Source organism: Halichoerus grypus, chromosome 3, assembly GCF_964656455.1.
Source record: "Halichoerus grypus chromosome 3, mHalGry1.hap1.1, whole genome shotgun sequence".
Classification (NCBI taxonomy): domain Eukaryota; kingdom Metazoa; phylum Chordata; class Mammalia; order Carnivora; family Phocidae; genus Halichoerus; species Halichoerus grypus.
In genome coordinates, this window is record NC_135714.1 from 58,351,582 (window position 1) to 58,365,472 (window position 13,891).

Consider the following 13,891-nt stretch of genomic DNA (forward strand, 5'->3'; position numbering starts at 1 on the left):
AGAGGTGGTGGGGAGGTAGGAAGGTATTGGTCAAACGGTACAAAGTTGCAGATATGTAGGATGAATAAGTCTAGAGACTCCCCAGTGCTGTAATCTTTCTCATACTCTCACCCACCTGACACCCTGATCCCTTGCCCTGCTCTACAGTTTTCCCCCTGTAACATTTATCCACCCAAGACACTCCCCAAGGGTAGCCATTTTGATTTGTTAGTCACTAATATTTCCCAAGCAACTAGAAAAGTGCTTTAAATATAGAAGGTGCTCTGTAAATATTTGTGGAATAGATAAATAATGCAAAAGTGAAGCCTCTTCACAGATATTTTCAAGTGATACCCATAAAATTTGATGTGTTTGCTTTCCAGCAAATCATGTAGGCTTGCTTGCTTTCTCTGAATGAATTTTTCCAACCCCAACCACATTACATGTTTCACAATAAGGGTCAACAGTTGTAACCTATCTAAGAGTCATGAGGAAACCAAGTACAAGGAAACGGTGTCAGGAAAGAGAAGATCACACACAGGAAACATTTCCTCTCATTCTGGGGTGGGAATGGGGGATGGACAAGAATCTGATGGCAACTCACACCATCCTCATGACCTCCCATTCTGGGTTCTTTCTTCATTAAACCCATTCATGTTAATGCTCTTCTCCTCTCAGATGATGATGAGAATCTTGAAAATGATACTTGTTAGCTACATTTAAGAGCAGTACTAATTCAGTTTTGCTGAAGCTGAGGTTTGGGCAAGTATCCTCTCCCTGACACAAGTGGTCAAGTTTCCCAGAGGAAGTTCTCCCTCTGTTCCACATACACTATGCTTCTTAGATTAATACATCAGACAGAAGGGACTGTGTAGGCCAATTCCCTCATTTTACAAATGAAAAACCTGAGGCCTTGACAGGAAGAGGGACCAGTCCTACTAGATTATGTTGTCCCCCTCCTGCTTTGAATCGAGACCATCTTTTCCAACCTTCTGAGCCGTCTCAGGCAGCAGAGGATGGGAGATAGAAGGGAAGTGTGCTCAAAACCAAGTCTGCGAGAGTTACAGACATGTGAGAGAAACTTCCTGAGGTAAAACAGAGTCTCTTGTTAGGTTCAAATCCTAACTCTGTCTGCTCCTTGCCAGGTGACCTCAGCAAGTTCCTTAACCTCTCTGAGTCTGTTTCCTCATTGGTTAAATGGGAATAAACAAGACCAAAATATAAGTTATTATGAATGTTATAACAAATAAAACCTATGACACACAAGCAGCAAGATCCTGTTAGTGCGATTATTTCTTGAGTTAGGACTGCGTTATTGCTGAAGTCTAAGTCCATGAAGTCCAGAAAAGAAAGGCGCCATTTTAATTTTTCTCACTCAACTTGGCTTCCTAATACCTGCTTCATTTCTCTTTGGGTCTCTCCTGTGTGCTTGCTATCTCTGGCTGGGTGTGTTATTTCTCCTCCTTCCTGCCCATTTTGCTCTTATCTCCAACTTTGTAGGAGATGGTGCCCGTGGTGTTTTCTAGGGCCACCCCCACCACTGGGGAAAGGGACATGCATGAAAAGTTCATCCAACAGGTTTGGAGTGGAGAGCTTTTCCTAAGTGTCAAAACTTGACTAGATTTTGTAGGTGGTGATTTCCTCCTTTCTATTTGAGGGACCACATGGAAGGATTTAATTTTGATGCGTAAGGTGACACAGTTAGGAAAAAGAACTCCCTAGATGTGGCAAATAGGAAATTTTGCTACATGGGAAAATACACTACCCAGAAACAAAAGGGGCTTACATCTGGAAATCAGATGACATAGGGCACCAGATTAGGTAGAGTTGATGAAAGAAGTTTTATATCCTTCTTCTGCATCACTTTGGAGAATTCTAAGAGACTGGCCACATCCCTAAGCCCATATACAATCTGAATGATTTCCCAATTTTATTTTCTTTATATGTTAAAATATCACATACTTTTTTTTCCCTGTATCTTTATCTTTTGGCAAGCTGAAGGAAATTATGAAAGGACTAAAATTTTTCCCCCTATAACAACCACCTTTTGCCACTGGCGTTATCTTTTAGCAGATTAGCTAAGGAGGTTGCATCATTTGAGAGCACTACTCAGTTTTCATCTTTTTTTGGATGGATTTGGATTTTACTCCTGTAGACAGCAGGAAAATCAAAGGTCATTCCTGTCTTGAATTCACATAATATGAGGATTTGCTTCCTCCTCCTCATTCTTGTCCTTATCGATCTCTACCTTCTCTTTTGAGGACTTCAGGAATTTTTGTTCTGAAGTCTCTGTCCTGGACATATCTAGGGACAGCAAGCAGGGGTCAGAAAATAACATTTATCTTTCAGTCGACATGATTTAAAAATAGTCAGCTTGAGAAACACTCACTATTCTCAAGTGTTATATCTCCAATTTACTCTTCACTGATCTTACTCAAGAGTTTTCAATGGGTCAGGGAACTTCCTGAAACTTAATGCACTACTTTGTACATTTGGTTTAGGTAAGCAAAGGGCATATAACTTTCATTATATTTTCAAAGGATTAAATGGTTAAAAAAAAAAAATTAAGAACAACTGAGGTAATACCTAAAAAGAAAGCTCATCTGTTTAGTCTTAGCACATTTAAGGTTTATTAGACTAAACCTATGTGACATCATTCATGTTCACTCACTGATCTCTGGAAATACTATGTGTGGTCTTCTGGACACTCTGGTCCATGAAAGACAGGCAATGGGAAGAAGGAAGCAGCGGAGGCTTCTCCCTCAGTGGAGAAGTCCACTTCGTCACTGGAATTCCCTGCATGCTGCTCTCCGTCTCTTATCCTGCCTGTTGTATTTTGCCTCTCACCCCAGTCTGGAAGCATACTCAAAGAGTTTGGACGGCTAATTCACCCAAGGAGGAAATGGCCGCCTGGCTGAGCTGGTTACTGTTTTATCTATCCACCACTAAATGACAGCATGAACTAAAACTGTAATTTCCATACTAGATTCTTCTGGGTTCATGTAGATAAAACAACAGACAAAGATAAACATTCTCGGTTCCTTTTGTTGAGATTGCTCTTGTTAGGGAAGTTCTGCAAAGTGGAGCATTTGTACTTTTATCCATGAAATATCTCTAGAACACCCATTAATTGCAGGCACTGAGCCAGGAGCTGGTGCACAGTGTAAAGAAGACAGACATGGCCTCTGACCTTGTGGAATTTCCATTGAAGTGAGTGAGACATAGCAACAAACAATTACACAAATGGGTTGAGTGCTCCTCCTCATTTTAACAGAGTCCACCAACATGGAGTTTGTACTGTGGACAAATGGTGTCATAAATATTTCAGCAATCCCTAATGCCAAAGTTGGGGGAAGAACGAGTTAAGGTGAAGCTCATATTATGAAATGAAACACTTTAAAACAATCAAAGTTTTAAGAAGGAGAGTTGTAAGGAACAAAATAAAGGAATTACAACATAAGACTTGTTTTCCACTTAAACTACTTTCTTCCATTTGCTGAGTTTCATCTCCACACAGCTTTTTAAAGTCTCACATGTCTAGAACAAGCAAAAAATAAAAATAATAAAAGAACTTTTGAGAAAAGAAGAAAACTATTCTTATGAAATCATACCACCTTACTTCAACATTTTCATAACTTTTTTTTCTTCTGTTACTTGACTCAATTTCTTCTGTGACTCTTATTTACCTCAAGACATAAACACACACATAAGTCCAGTCATTTCTAATATAGCAACTTCCCTTTCTGCCAAGTGATTTCATTTCCTATGATCTTTACTTCACACGAAAGAAACCCTAGTGACAAATAATATATAATTGTTGTTATTTCAAAGATATATTTTATTGTAAACATTGGAGTAAACAATCTCTAAATTGTTTTAGTATAAACTAACAAAGAAAATAGGTGTATAATAAACTTTTGTTTTATAGATTTAACAAAGAAATGACTACAAGTAAATATTTACATTTGATTTTTTTTTCATACTGAAGACAGATATCCCAAGTCCATAATAAATGCCTACTTCCACAACCAGCCTCTTCCTTCAATCCCATCCTTTAAACATAGTCTCAAAATCTCCATGGATTTGGGAGATAGAATTGGCAATTGTACTCAGTTCTTTGTGTGTATTAACAGTACTTTTTTAAAACACACAAATGTGAATTGAATAATTAGGTATAAAAATGAAAGTTCTACAAATGGAAGGGGAAAAAAGCAGCCAGATGTAAACTTGAAGAGATTTGTTATGTCGATACATCTTTACTTTTTGATTGGTAAACTTTTTTTTTTTAAGATTCTGTTTATTTATTCGACAGAGAGAGAGAGAGAGAGCGGCAGAGAGGCAGTCAGAGGGAGAGGAAGAAGCAGGCTCTCCACTGAGCAGAGAGCTTAACAAGGACCCAGGGATCATGACCTGAGCTGAAGGCAGAGGCTTAACCAACTGAGCCACCCAGGTGCCCCTTGATTGGTAAATTTTTAAAAAGTAATGTGGCTCTCCGACTCCAAGCGAAGTGTGACTTATGTGACAGATTAGAGGGGAAGAAAACTGACATTTATTGAGTATCTCCTAGGTGCCATGTGCCACTCTTGGCATTATTTATGTATTTCCTCATTTAATTTTCACTGTGATCCTATGGAACTGGTGTTACTGTCATTTTACGGATGAGGAAACTGGCACTCAGAGGTTTAAAAAAACTCCTCATGGCTGTTCAGCTGGTAAGTGGTGGAACAAGGCTCAAAGTTAGGTTTGTCTTAGCCCAACACCTATACATACATTTAAAATTAAGGTACTGTGACTTGAAGTTGCTCAAAACCAATGCATTTAGCCGTTTGATCCCCCAACATGTCAAGACTGGAAAATACCTTTTCTTTCAAGGTAGAACACTTTTAGCAGCATGAACCAACTTTACTTAGCATTTTTACAAATCATATACTGGAGATATTTGAACTTGGAAATGGAACTGAAATGTCCTTGAGACACTAGAGCAGATAAGTTATGCTATTAATAAAGTAAATATACATGTTTGTTATCCGTAAAAGTAACAACATGTTTTACATCTTCCAGCGAACTCTGAGTTTTACTGATTAAAATTTCAGGGGGTAGATATTTTGTATTTATGATTTAGCGTTAATGGCATTGTAATTCCCTGATACATGTTTAGCATTTGTCCATGGTTCTCTTAACCTTGAGGGCTGCTGAGCTGAAACTAATTTCCTCAAAGAGATAAAAAAATTCCAGGGGCCAGTTAAGACTTTACTACCGGGATTGGAAAAGTAACTCAGACACTAGCAGCAGCGATTGCAACACCAGCATAGAATCAGCTTGCTCAAGGTCTCTTAGGAAGTGTGGGACAAGATTCACACTCAAATTCATATCACTTCAAAGCCCAAGCTTTCCCACCACATTCTGCTTTATTATGTAAATACAGCTTTGGTGGGTGGTGAAAAGCAGCCCTAGTTCTAAAATACCTATTTGCATAAAGACACTCACCTTTCCTGTGGAGAGTTTGATGAAAGAAGTTATGTATTGATGCAGAAAAATAAATACCCATCTTTATCTTGGTCGTTTTTTGAGCTCTTCTCTTTCTTGGATGATAGACTTGGTCACATGTCTATGGTGAAGCTCTCTGGATGCTCTTCTCTGTTTGTTAAGTATTTCTCATGTCTCAGGAGCTGGCTGGAACTTAAATAAACAGCTCAATGGTTGATGGATCCATGAACTCTGCATTCATCCCTAGGGGTAACAAAACATTTGTATTTCTGTGCAGCTTTGCTATTCACTTAAAATTTTCTCTCTGCTCTATTTCAAAGTGGCATTTCCTCAAACATGCTAATTAGCCCTTTTCCCCCTTCTTAACCCCATTTAGTCCTACTTACTATACAATGCCTTCAAAAGGATTCTTTTATAGAGGTGAAACCAGACCAGAATTATTCTGCCTCTTGTCACTTTGTCTTTGTCCACCCTTTTGACGGAGAGGAGTCCAAGGACATAGGTTACATTGTGAGAGATGAACAACATTTGCAAAGAGGTCATTTTGCCTTATAAATAAATCCTCCATTAAAAAAAAGTGAGCATCTAGGTTAAATAGAACTCATTAGCTCAACCTCTAAGGATGATGTAGGATGCAGTTGAGACCCTAAGCCAAGGAAGGAAGGAGATGAGGAGATGAACTAGAGGGAAATGAGGTCCTTCTGTAAGAAGGATTCAGCAAAAATACAAAGGCAACCATGAGGGAAAAGAAGAAGGGTGTCTGCAAATCCTTAGAACTCTGAGCATTTTAGTGGCGTCACTAGTATGATTGGGTCCTAATCATAATGGACTGGTTCAGTTATGTCAGAGTCTGTCCATATGAGAACATGTCATCACAGAACAAATCAACATTACTGACGCAGAGACTGGGAATTTTCTTTAAGATGCAGGTCTTGCTGACATATCCGATCCCAAGTTTTTCCACTCCTCATGCCACACCCTGTTTTCCATACAGTGCTCTACAATTTCTGAAACTCAAGGGCCATATTCTGTTACATCTCATTACCTCGTACTTGCTTTTCCCTCCACTAGCAACACAGTCACTCCTTTTCCCCACCCCACTGGTCTTCTCATCACCAATATTAGGTCACAGTTTTGAAGTCATTTCTTCAGAAAACTTCCATTCATCAAAACTGCATCAGAGGTCCTGTTTACTTGCTCCCCATCACTGTATTGTACTTGCTTGTATAACTAATTATCCATACCCTGCACTAGACTGGAAACTCCTTGAAGTCAGAGACTATATCTTATTTACATAGTATTCACATCTCCCACTACAATACCTAGCATTAGCAAATGATATATACTGAGTGATTAAATGAACAATCACGTTCCTGAAATAGTAAAGTTAAAAACAATAGGAACTGTATTATATATAAACATTTACTTTGCTACAAAAGGTAATGTAACTCACATACTATTTACTTCTCAAGTCTTAGGTTGGTTGGAGGAAGAAAAAGAAAGAAACATGATTATAGGCATACCTCAATGATATTGTGAGTTTGGTTCCAGATCACCACAATAATGCAAGTCAAATTTTTTGGTTTTCCGGTGCCTATAAAAGTTATGTTTGCACTATACTGTAGTCTATTCAGTGTGCAATAGCATTATGTCTAAAGAACAATGTACATACCTTAATTAAAAAATACTTTATTGCTAAAAAATGCTAACTATTATCTGAACTTTCAGTGAGTTAAATCTTTTTGCTGATGGAGTGTCTTGCCTCGATGATCTGCTGACTGGTCAGGGTGGTGGTTGCTGAAGATTGGGATGTTTGTAGCAGTCTCTTTAAATAAGACAGCGATGAAGTTTGCCACATTGATTGACCCTTTTATGAACAATTTCTCTGTAGCATGCAATGCTGTTTGATAGCATTTTACCTAGAACTTGTTTCAGAACTGGAGTCATTCTTCTCAGACCCTGATGCTGCTATCAACTAAGTTGATGTAACATTATAAATCTTTTGTTGTTATTTCAACAATCGCCACAGCATCTTCACCAAAAGTGGATTCCATCTCAAGAAACCACTTTCTTTGCTCATCCGTAAGAACCAACTCCTCATCCATTCAAGTTTTATCAATGAAATTGCAGTGATTCAATCACATCTTCAGACTTCTCTTCTAATATTCATTCTCTTGTTATTTCCACCACATCTGCAGTTACTGGTTCCATTGAAGTCTTAACTCCTCAGAGTCACCCATGAAGGTTGGATTCAACTTCTTCCGAACTCCTGTGAATATTGATATTTTGACCTCTTCCCATTAATCATGAATGTTCTTAATGGCATCTAAAATGATGAATCCTTTCCAGAAGGTTTTCAATTTACTTTGCCCAGATCCATCAGAGGAATCACCATCGATGGCAGCTATAGATTTATGAAATGTATTTCTTGAATAATATGCCTTGAAAGTTGAAATTAATCCTTGGCTGCAGAATGGATGCTGTGTTATGTTAAGCAGGCATACAAACAACATTAATCTCGTGTATCTCCATCAAAGCTTTTGGGAACCAGGTTCATTGTCAATGAGCAATAATAATTTGAAAGGAATCTTTTTTTTTTTTTCCCTAAGCATTAGATAGTGGGCTTGAAACATTCAGTAAACCATGTTGTAAGCAGATGTGCTGTCATCCAGGCTTTGTTGTTCCATTCAGAGAACACAGGCAAAGTAGATTTCGCATAATTCTTAAAAACCCTAGGCTTTTTGAGATGTAAATAAGCATTGTCTTCAATTTAAGGTCACCAGCTGCTTTAGCCCCTAACAAGAGAGTCAGCCTGTCTTTTGAAGCTTTGAAGCCAGGCACTGACTTTTCCTCTCTAGCTATAAAAGCCCTAGATGGCATCTTCTTCCAATAGAAGACTATTTTGTTTATACTGAAAATCTGTTATTTAGTGTAGCCACCTTCATGAATGATCTTAGCTCCATCTTCTGGATCACTCGCTGCAGCTGAAACATTATTCCTGTTGCTCTAATTTTCAATCATTTTTTGTCAAAGAATTTAATTTAAATCTTATATCAGGGCACCTGGGTGGCTCAGTTGGTTAAGCATCTGCCTTTGGCTCAGGTCATGATCCCAGGGTCCTGGGATCGAGCCCCACATTGGGCTGCTTGCTCAGTGGGGAGCCTGCTCCTCCCTCTCTGGCTCCCCCTGCTTGTGCTCTCTCTCTGTCAAATAAGTAAATAAATAATAAAATCTTAAAAAAATAAATCTTGTATCAGAGTTTAAATGAGTTACTTCCTCAGGAGTTCTGGAATTCTATAGATTTCAAGACTCTCCATATTCCAGATTTTCATTTGAGAGGGCAATTTGAATGCTAATGCAGTCAGGTTTTTATTTGGAACTTTAATTTTAGCAAATGATAACTGGAACTGATGATGTTTCTATTTTATTATATTGTTATATTGCATGCTGTAAGCTGGCTCAACTGGTATTTCAGAAACTGATCTTTTATCAAGAATGCCTCTAAGGCAAATGAGATTTTTAGGAAACAACTGTTGGTTGAATATCCTTGCAGTATGGAAATCAGTAATCTGACAAAAATGAGAAATATAAGTCATAGCATTTGGAATAAGTGAGAATTTACTAGTTTAAAAGTTAAGCCAGGAAGTTTATATAAATTAACTTTATGAGATGGGGGTGTTATTAAACCCATTTTGTAGATACAGAGACCGGAAGTCAGAAAGTTTAAAAGTCATACAAAAATTAGGTAGCTGAAGCAGAGTTTGAACTTTTATCCACCAAGCATACACTGCTTACTTTTCCATTAGATACCACTTCATCCCACCCCAACCTAATAACCCCAGCGAACCACTTCCTAGAGCATAGACATATCTTCATTCACCTGTCCTTGAACCATGTCTTTATGTAGAATGTGCTCTTTTTCTCCATCTTCTCATCCTTCAACATCCTGCTCACACTGCTTATGGAATATTCTGCCTTTATGCCCTTGTTGGAATTAACATATCAGTACCACTTACAGTAAAGTCCTTATATCGCTTTCTTCTTCTGATAGACCAAACTCTTTGAAAACAAGTATTTAGTCTTATCTATCTCTAGATCCCCACATTACTCAGAAGTTACTTGATAAATATTTTTGGAACTGAAGATGTGCCTTTTCATTCTTTCAAACATACATTAGAAAGCCAAATCTTGTGAAGAGTTGTAATATGCTCCTTGGGAATGGTAATAGTTCCTGGAAACTTTCCAAAACACTCAGAAAAGGACTTCTCAAAATTATGTCTTCAATAAAAGTGGTTGACGAGATTACCTTCTCTATCACTGCAGCACACATAATTTACCTCAAGAAATGACCGTGCCCTAAAAGGGTAATCATAAATGACCTTACTCTAACAACTGCCAGATAGTACAACAATAAACTTATTTATACATAAAAAAGTACAACTGATAATAATGTATCAAAGAAGCTTGAATATCTAACAATGGTTTTTAAACATGTTTTAAAACAAATATATTTTTAAATAAAATAAATTAAATTCTGTTAAAGATCCAATAGAACTTCGATCCTGCCAAAAATTTGATGAGACAAATTAGAGGAGTCTGATGACTCAGGTCTGCTCTCAAAGGGCAGGCGGATGGTTGCATATTGTGGAATTTCCTCTGACATAATGTGAGAATGAGGGTGCATATTCTCTGCTGCTCTGAATAATATAAAAAGCCACAGAAGCTCTCTGTCCAACAGAAGTCCCTTGGGACAGCAGAGCTCACCAGCATCTGGGACAAGAGCCAGGGAGAAACCAGAACGAAGGCACCTTGTGTCAACATGACTTCCAAGCTGGCTATTGCTCTCTTGGCAGTTTTCCTGCTTTCTGCAGCTCTGTGCGAAGGTAAGCAGACTTTTCTGGTCCACGGAGTTTTCCTGTGTCTAAATGTGATCCTCAGATAGCAAGATTGCCCTTAATGCTTTAATAGCAAACATCCTTTTTATTCAAGTAAAGGAAATAATATTTGCAGTCACTTAATGTTAAATTGAAGCTTTAATTGTTTAGGTTTTATCTCTACAATACTTAGAAAAGTATAAAGTTTGATTAATAGAGACACCCCGTTCCTATTTTTCATACTCCATAGGATGCGTACATATAAATGCATTAATATAAATCTGCAATTTAGAATTATCTTTTTTTAAAAGATGTATTTATTTATTTTTAGAGAGTGAGAGAGAGAGTGTGTGGGAGAAGAGGCAGAGGGAGAGGGAGAGAGAGAGAATCTCAAGCAGACTCCACGCTGAGCGAGGAGCCAGATGCAGGGCTCAATCTCACGACCCTGAGATCATGACCGGAGCCAAAATCAAGAGTCGGATGCTTAACCAACTGAGCCATCCAGGCGCCCCTAGAGTATATCTTATGAGGGGCCACAATTACCCATATTATTTATTAATATCGAGGGAGGTAACTCGGGTAACTTTACTCCCCGTGCAGTTTTATTGACAAGCTTCAGACGCTATCATTTCCTCTTGGATTTAAAGACACCCTGACAAACTGTAAATCTTCTTGGATCCCTCCCATGAAAGAAATACAGTTGGAAATGTTTGTTTTTACATTTTTTTTCTTTTCCATTGAGCATTACAGATTTTGCTAAGACAGGAGACATCTTTGTGAAACTTATATATTTCTATTAATTCTTTCTGAAGGCAATTTCTCTGTGGTTGAATCTTAGTTTACATACTATAAATAGCATTGTGGTATCACAGAAGATTACACAATATCAACTAGAAGAAAAAGTACCGTAAGGATGTCAACATTTCACAAAGACAACTCCAAGTCTTTATGAAGGAAGTCAATCAATGCTGTCATTAATGACAGCTGTTGTTTTTTTAATTGAACTTAGGGGCTAGGAGAATATCCAGGCTTCTCCCTCAAGAATGACTTTACTAAAGAGGTGATGTTTACCAAACATACAGTCACCATATTATCAGGTGGGAATTAAGGAGAGAGTAGCTAGCAGAGCCATGTTTGGGATGAAGTTAATCCTTGTTTTTATTATTTTTTCACAGCCGCAGTTCTGTCAAGAATGAGTTCAGAACTTCGATGCCAGTGCATAAATACTCACTCCTCGCCTTTCCATCCCAAATATATCAAAGAACTGAGAGTAATTGACAGTGGCCCACATTGTGAAAACTCAGAAATCATGTAAGTACTTTCAAAAGTGATTAGATATGTTAACTCCAGCAAACCTATAACGGAGGAAGGTGGAAGTATCCAGCAAAGTTCTAGGTACAGGAATACCGTAGTGGGCAGAACAGAAAAGAAAGATTCTTTGTCTCCATGGCATTTAAATATGGTAACTTCCATGCCTCGTAACTAAAAACGACTTGGACTCAGATTTTATGCTCGTACTTCAGGAACCACAAACTGAAGGGGAAAGGGATGTCTGAAACCTGCTAAGTACTGATTTAATCATATCTCTCTCATTTCAGTGTAAAGCTTGTCAATGGAAAAGAGGTGTGCCTGGACCCCAAGGAAAAATGGGTACAGAAGGTTGTGCAGATATTTTTGAAGAGGTAAGTTGTGTTTTTTGGTTTGTTTGTTTGTTTGTTTGATTCTTCATTTATCCTGAGACATACAGTCTAAAAGTTAGCCTATAAATTTTCTGTTGCTGCTGGAATTCTACTCTTTTGGGGATCTGCCCTTTTGATTAAAAAAAAAAGAAGTAGCAATAGTGAATTAGTTGTATTCTTGCCTGGGAAGACCATACATCTCAGTTTGACCAGGGAACTCTGGGCTTATGCCTGTGCCCTGTATCACTGGTATGGTTCCCTTTCATTCTCAGAAGAGTCCTGGCTTGGATGATAACTTATCTGTCTCTCTATTCATAGTTGCAAATTAGGATACTTCTAACACATGAATATCTAAGATTATTCATTTCCCTCGTAAATATATATTCAAGAACAATACTTTCCTCCTTATTAGAACACTGTTAATTAATTTTTTTATTTTATTTATTTTCAGGGCTGAGAAACAGGAACCATGAAACAAATAAACACATTCTCCATGGTTTCCAAGAATTCCTCAGTAAAGATGCCAATGAGACTTCAAAGAAATCTACTTCAGCACTTCATGTTCCGTGTGGGTCTGGTGTGGGGTGGGCAGATAAAATACAATATGCCCAGTTAGATTTGAATATTAAGTAAAACAATGAATAGTTTTCTTCCAATGTCTCATATACATTGTCCTATGCAATATCTAGGCACTCTTCTATTAAAAATATTATTCATTGTTTACTGTAAATTCAAATTTAGCTGAAAATCCTGGATATATTTTGTTGTTGTTACATCGTTCCACCCCAGCCTGCTGGCCAGGATGCACCAGTCCCTGTTCAACTTTGTCTTGGTTTCTTCTTTATTCCTCAACTGGAGAAAAAGTATCAGCCACCATCCTACCTCACAGAGATGTGAGGACATGTGGAAGCACTTTAACTTTTTCTCATGTTGTCTGAATTATGTTCAAGTGAAACTTGTTTGCTTATTTATTATTTATATATTTATTTAAGAAATAAATATAGGGATATGTGTGCATAAATTTGGAAAAATGGGAAAGGAAGTATTGTTGATAGGCTGGTAGAATGATGGTAGTGAATTTATATTTATTTTAATATTAAATGATGTTATATTAGAGAACTATTTTGAACAAGGTTGCCAGATTTAGCAAAATTAAAAACAGACACCCAATTAATTTTGAATTCAGACAATGGCTAATTTTTTAGTATATCATTATTTATCTGAAATTTTCATTGAACTGGCAATCCTATTTTTGATATTCCCAGTCTTGTCTTATCACAGGCAGCCTTGTTGTGCAGTGCTGTGTTGAATCATCAGAACCCTGAGTTAGAATTGTTTCTCAAAACAGCAAAAATTCAACAGGCAATGTTAACAAAGTAATTTCTTGCTAGATAAAACTTATTTATCATTTACAAATGGATTCTAATAATTTCACTTAAATTATTGTGTTTTTAAACACTGACTTTATTTTTTGACTTTAAAATGCTTTTATGTGTTCCCAAAGAGACTTTTTTCTGTTTTTGATGTATGGAAATATAGATGTAACCATAAAATATTTAAAATAAAACTTCTTGTCAAAGTCATCAGGTGTTTATTTTTCTTTGATAGTTTTGAAAGTTATTGTTTTATATCTTTTTACATTAAAAATACTTTGAGTTAAAAAACATAAATTCTGGGGTGCCTGGGTGGCTCAGTCATTAAGCCTCTGCCTTCGGCTCAGATCATGATCCCAGGGTCCTGGATCCAGCCCCGCATTGGGCTCCCTGCTCCACAGGAAGCCTGCTTCCCCCTCTCCCACTCCCCCTGCTTGTGTTCCCTCTCTCTCTGTGTCTCTCTCTGTGAAATAAATAAATAAAATCTTAAAAAAAAAAA

General features: G+C 37.5%; 1 protein-coding gene across 1 annotated transcript; it reads left to right on the forward strand.

Annotated features, from left to right (window-relative positions):
* Positions 1–10,215: 10,215 nt before the first annotated feature.
* CXCL8 (C-X-C motif chemokine ligand 8) lies at positions 10,216–13,602 on the forward strand. Its single transcript, XM_036078027.2, has 4 exons — positions 10,216–10,349; positions 11,516–11,651; positions 11,939–12,022; positions 12,471–13,602. The coding sequence occupies exons 1-4, from the start codon at positions 10,286–10,288 to the stop codon at positions 12,490–12,492; spliced, it is 306 nt and encodes a 101-aa protein (XP_035933920.2). The 5' UTR covers positions 10,216–10,285; the 3' UTR covers positions 12,493–13,602.
* The last annotated feature ends 289 nt before the right edge of the window (positions 13,603–13,891 follow it).

Coding starts and splice junctions, on each gene's coding strand:
- CXCL8 (XM_036078027.2), top strand. CDS start 10,286: ATGACTTCCAAGCTGGCTATTGCTCTCTTGGCAGTTTTCCTGCTTTCT. Junction 10,350..11,515: donor TTCTGCAGCTCTGTGCGAAG/GTAAGCAGACTT, acceptor ATTTTTTCACAG/CCGCAGTTCTGTCAAGAATG. Junction 12,023..12,470: donor GTGCAGATATTTTTGAAGAG/GTAAGTTGTGTT, acceptor ATTTATTTTCAG/GGCTGAGAAACAGGAACCAT.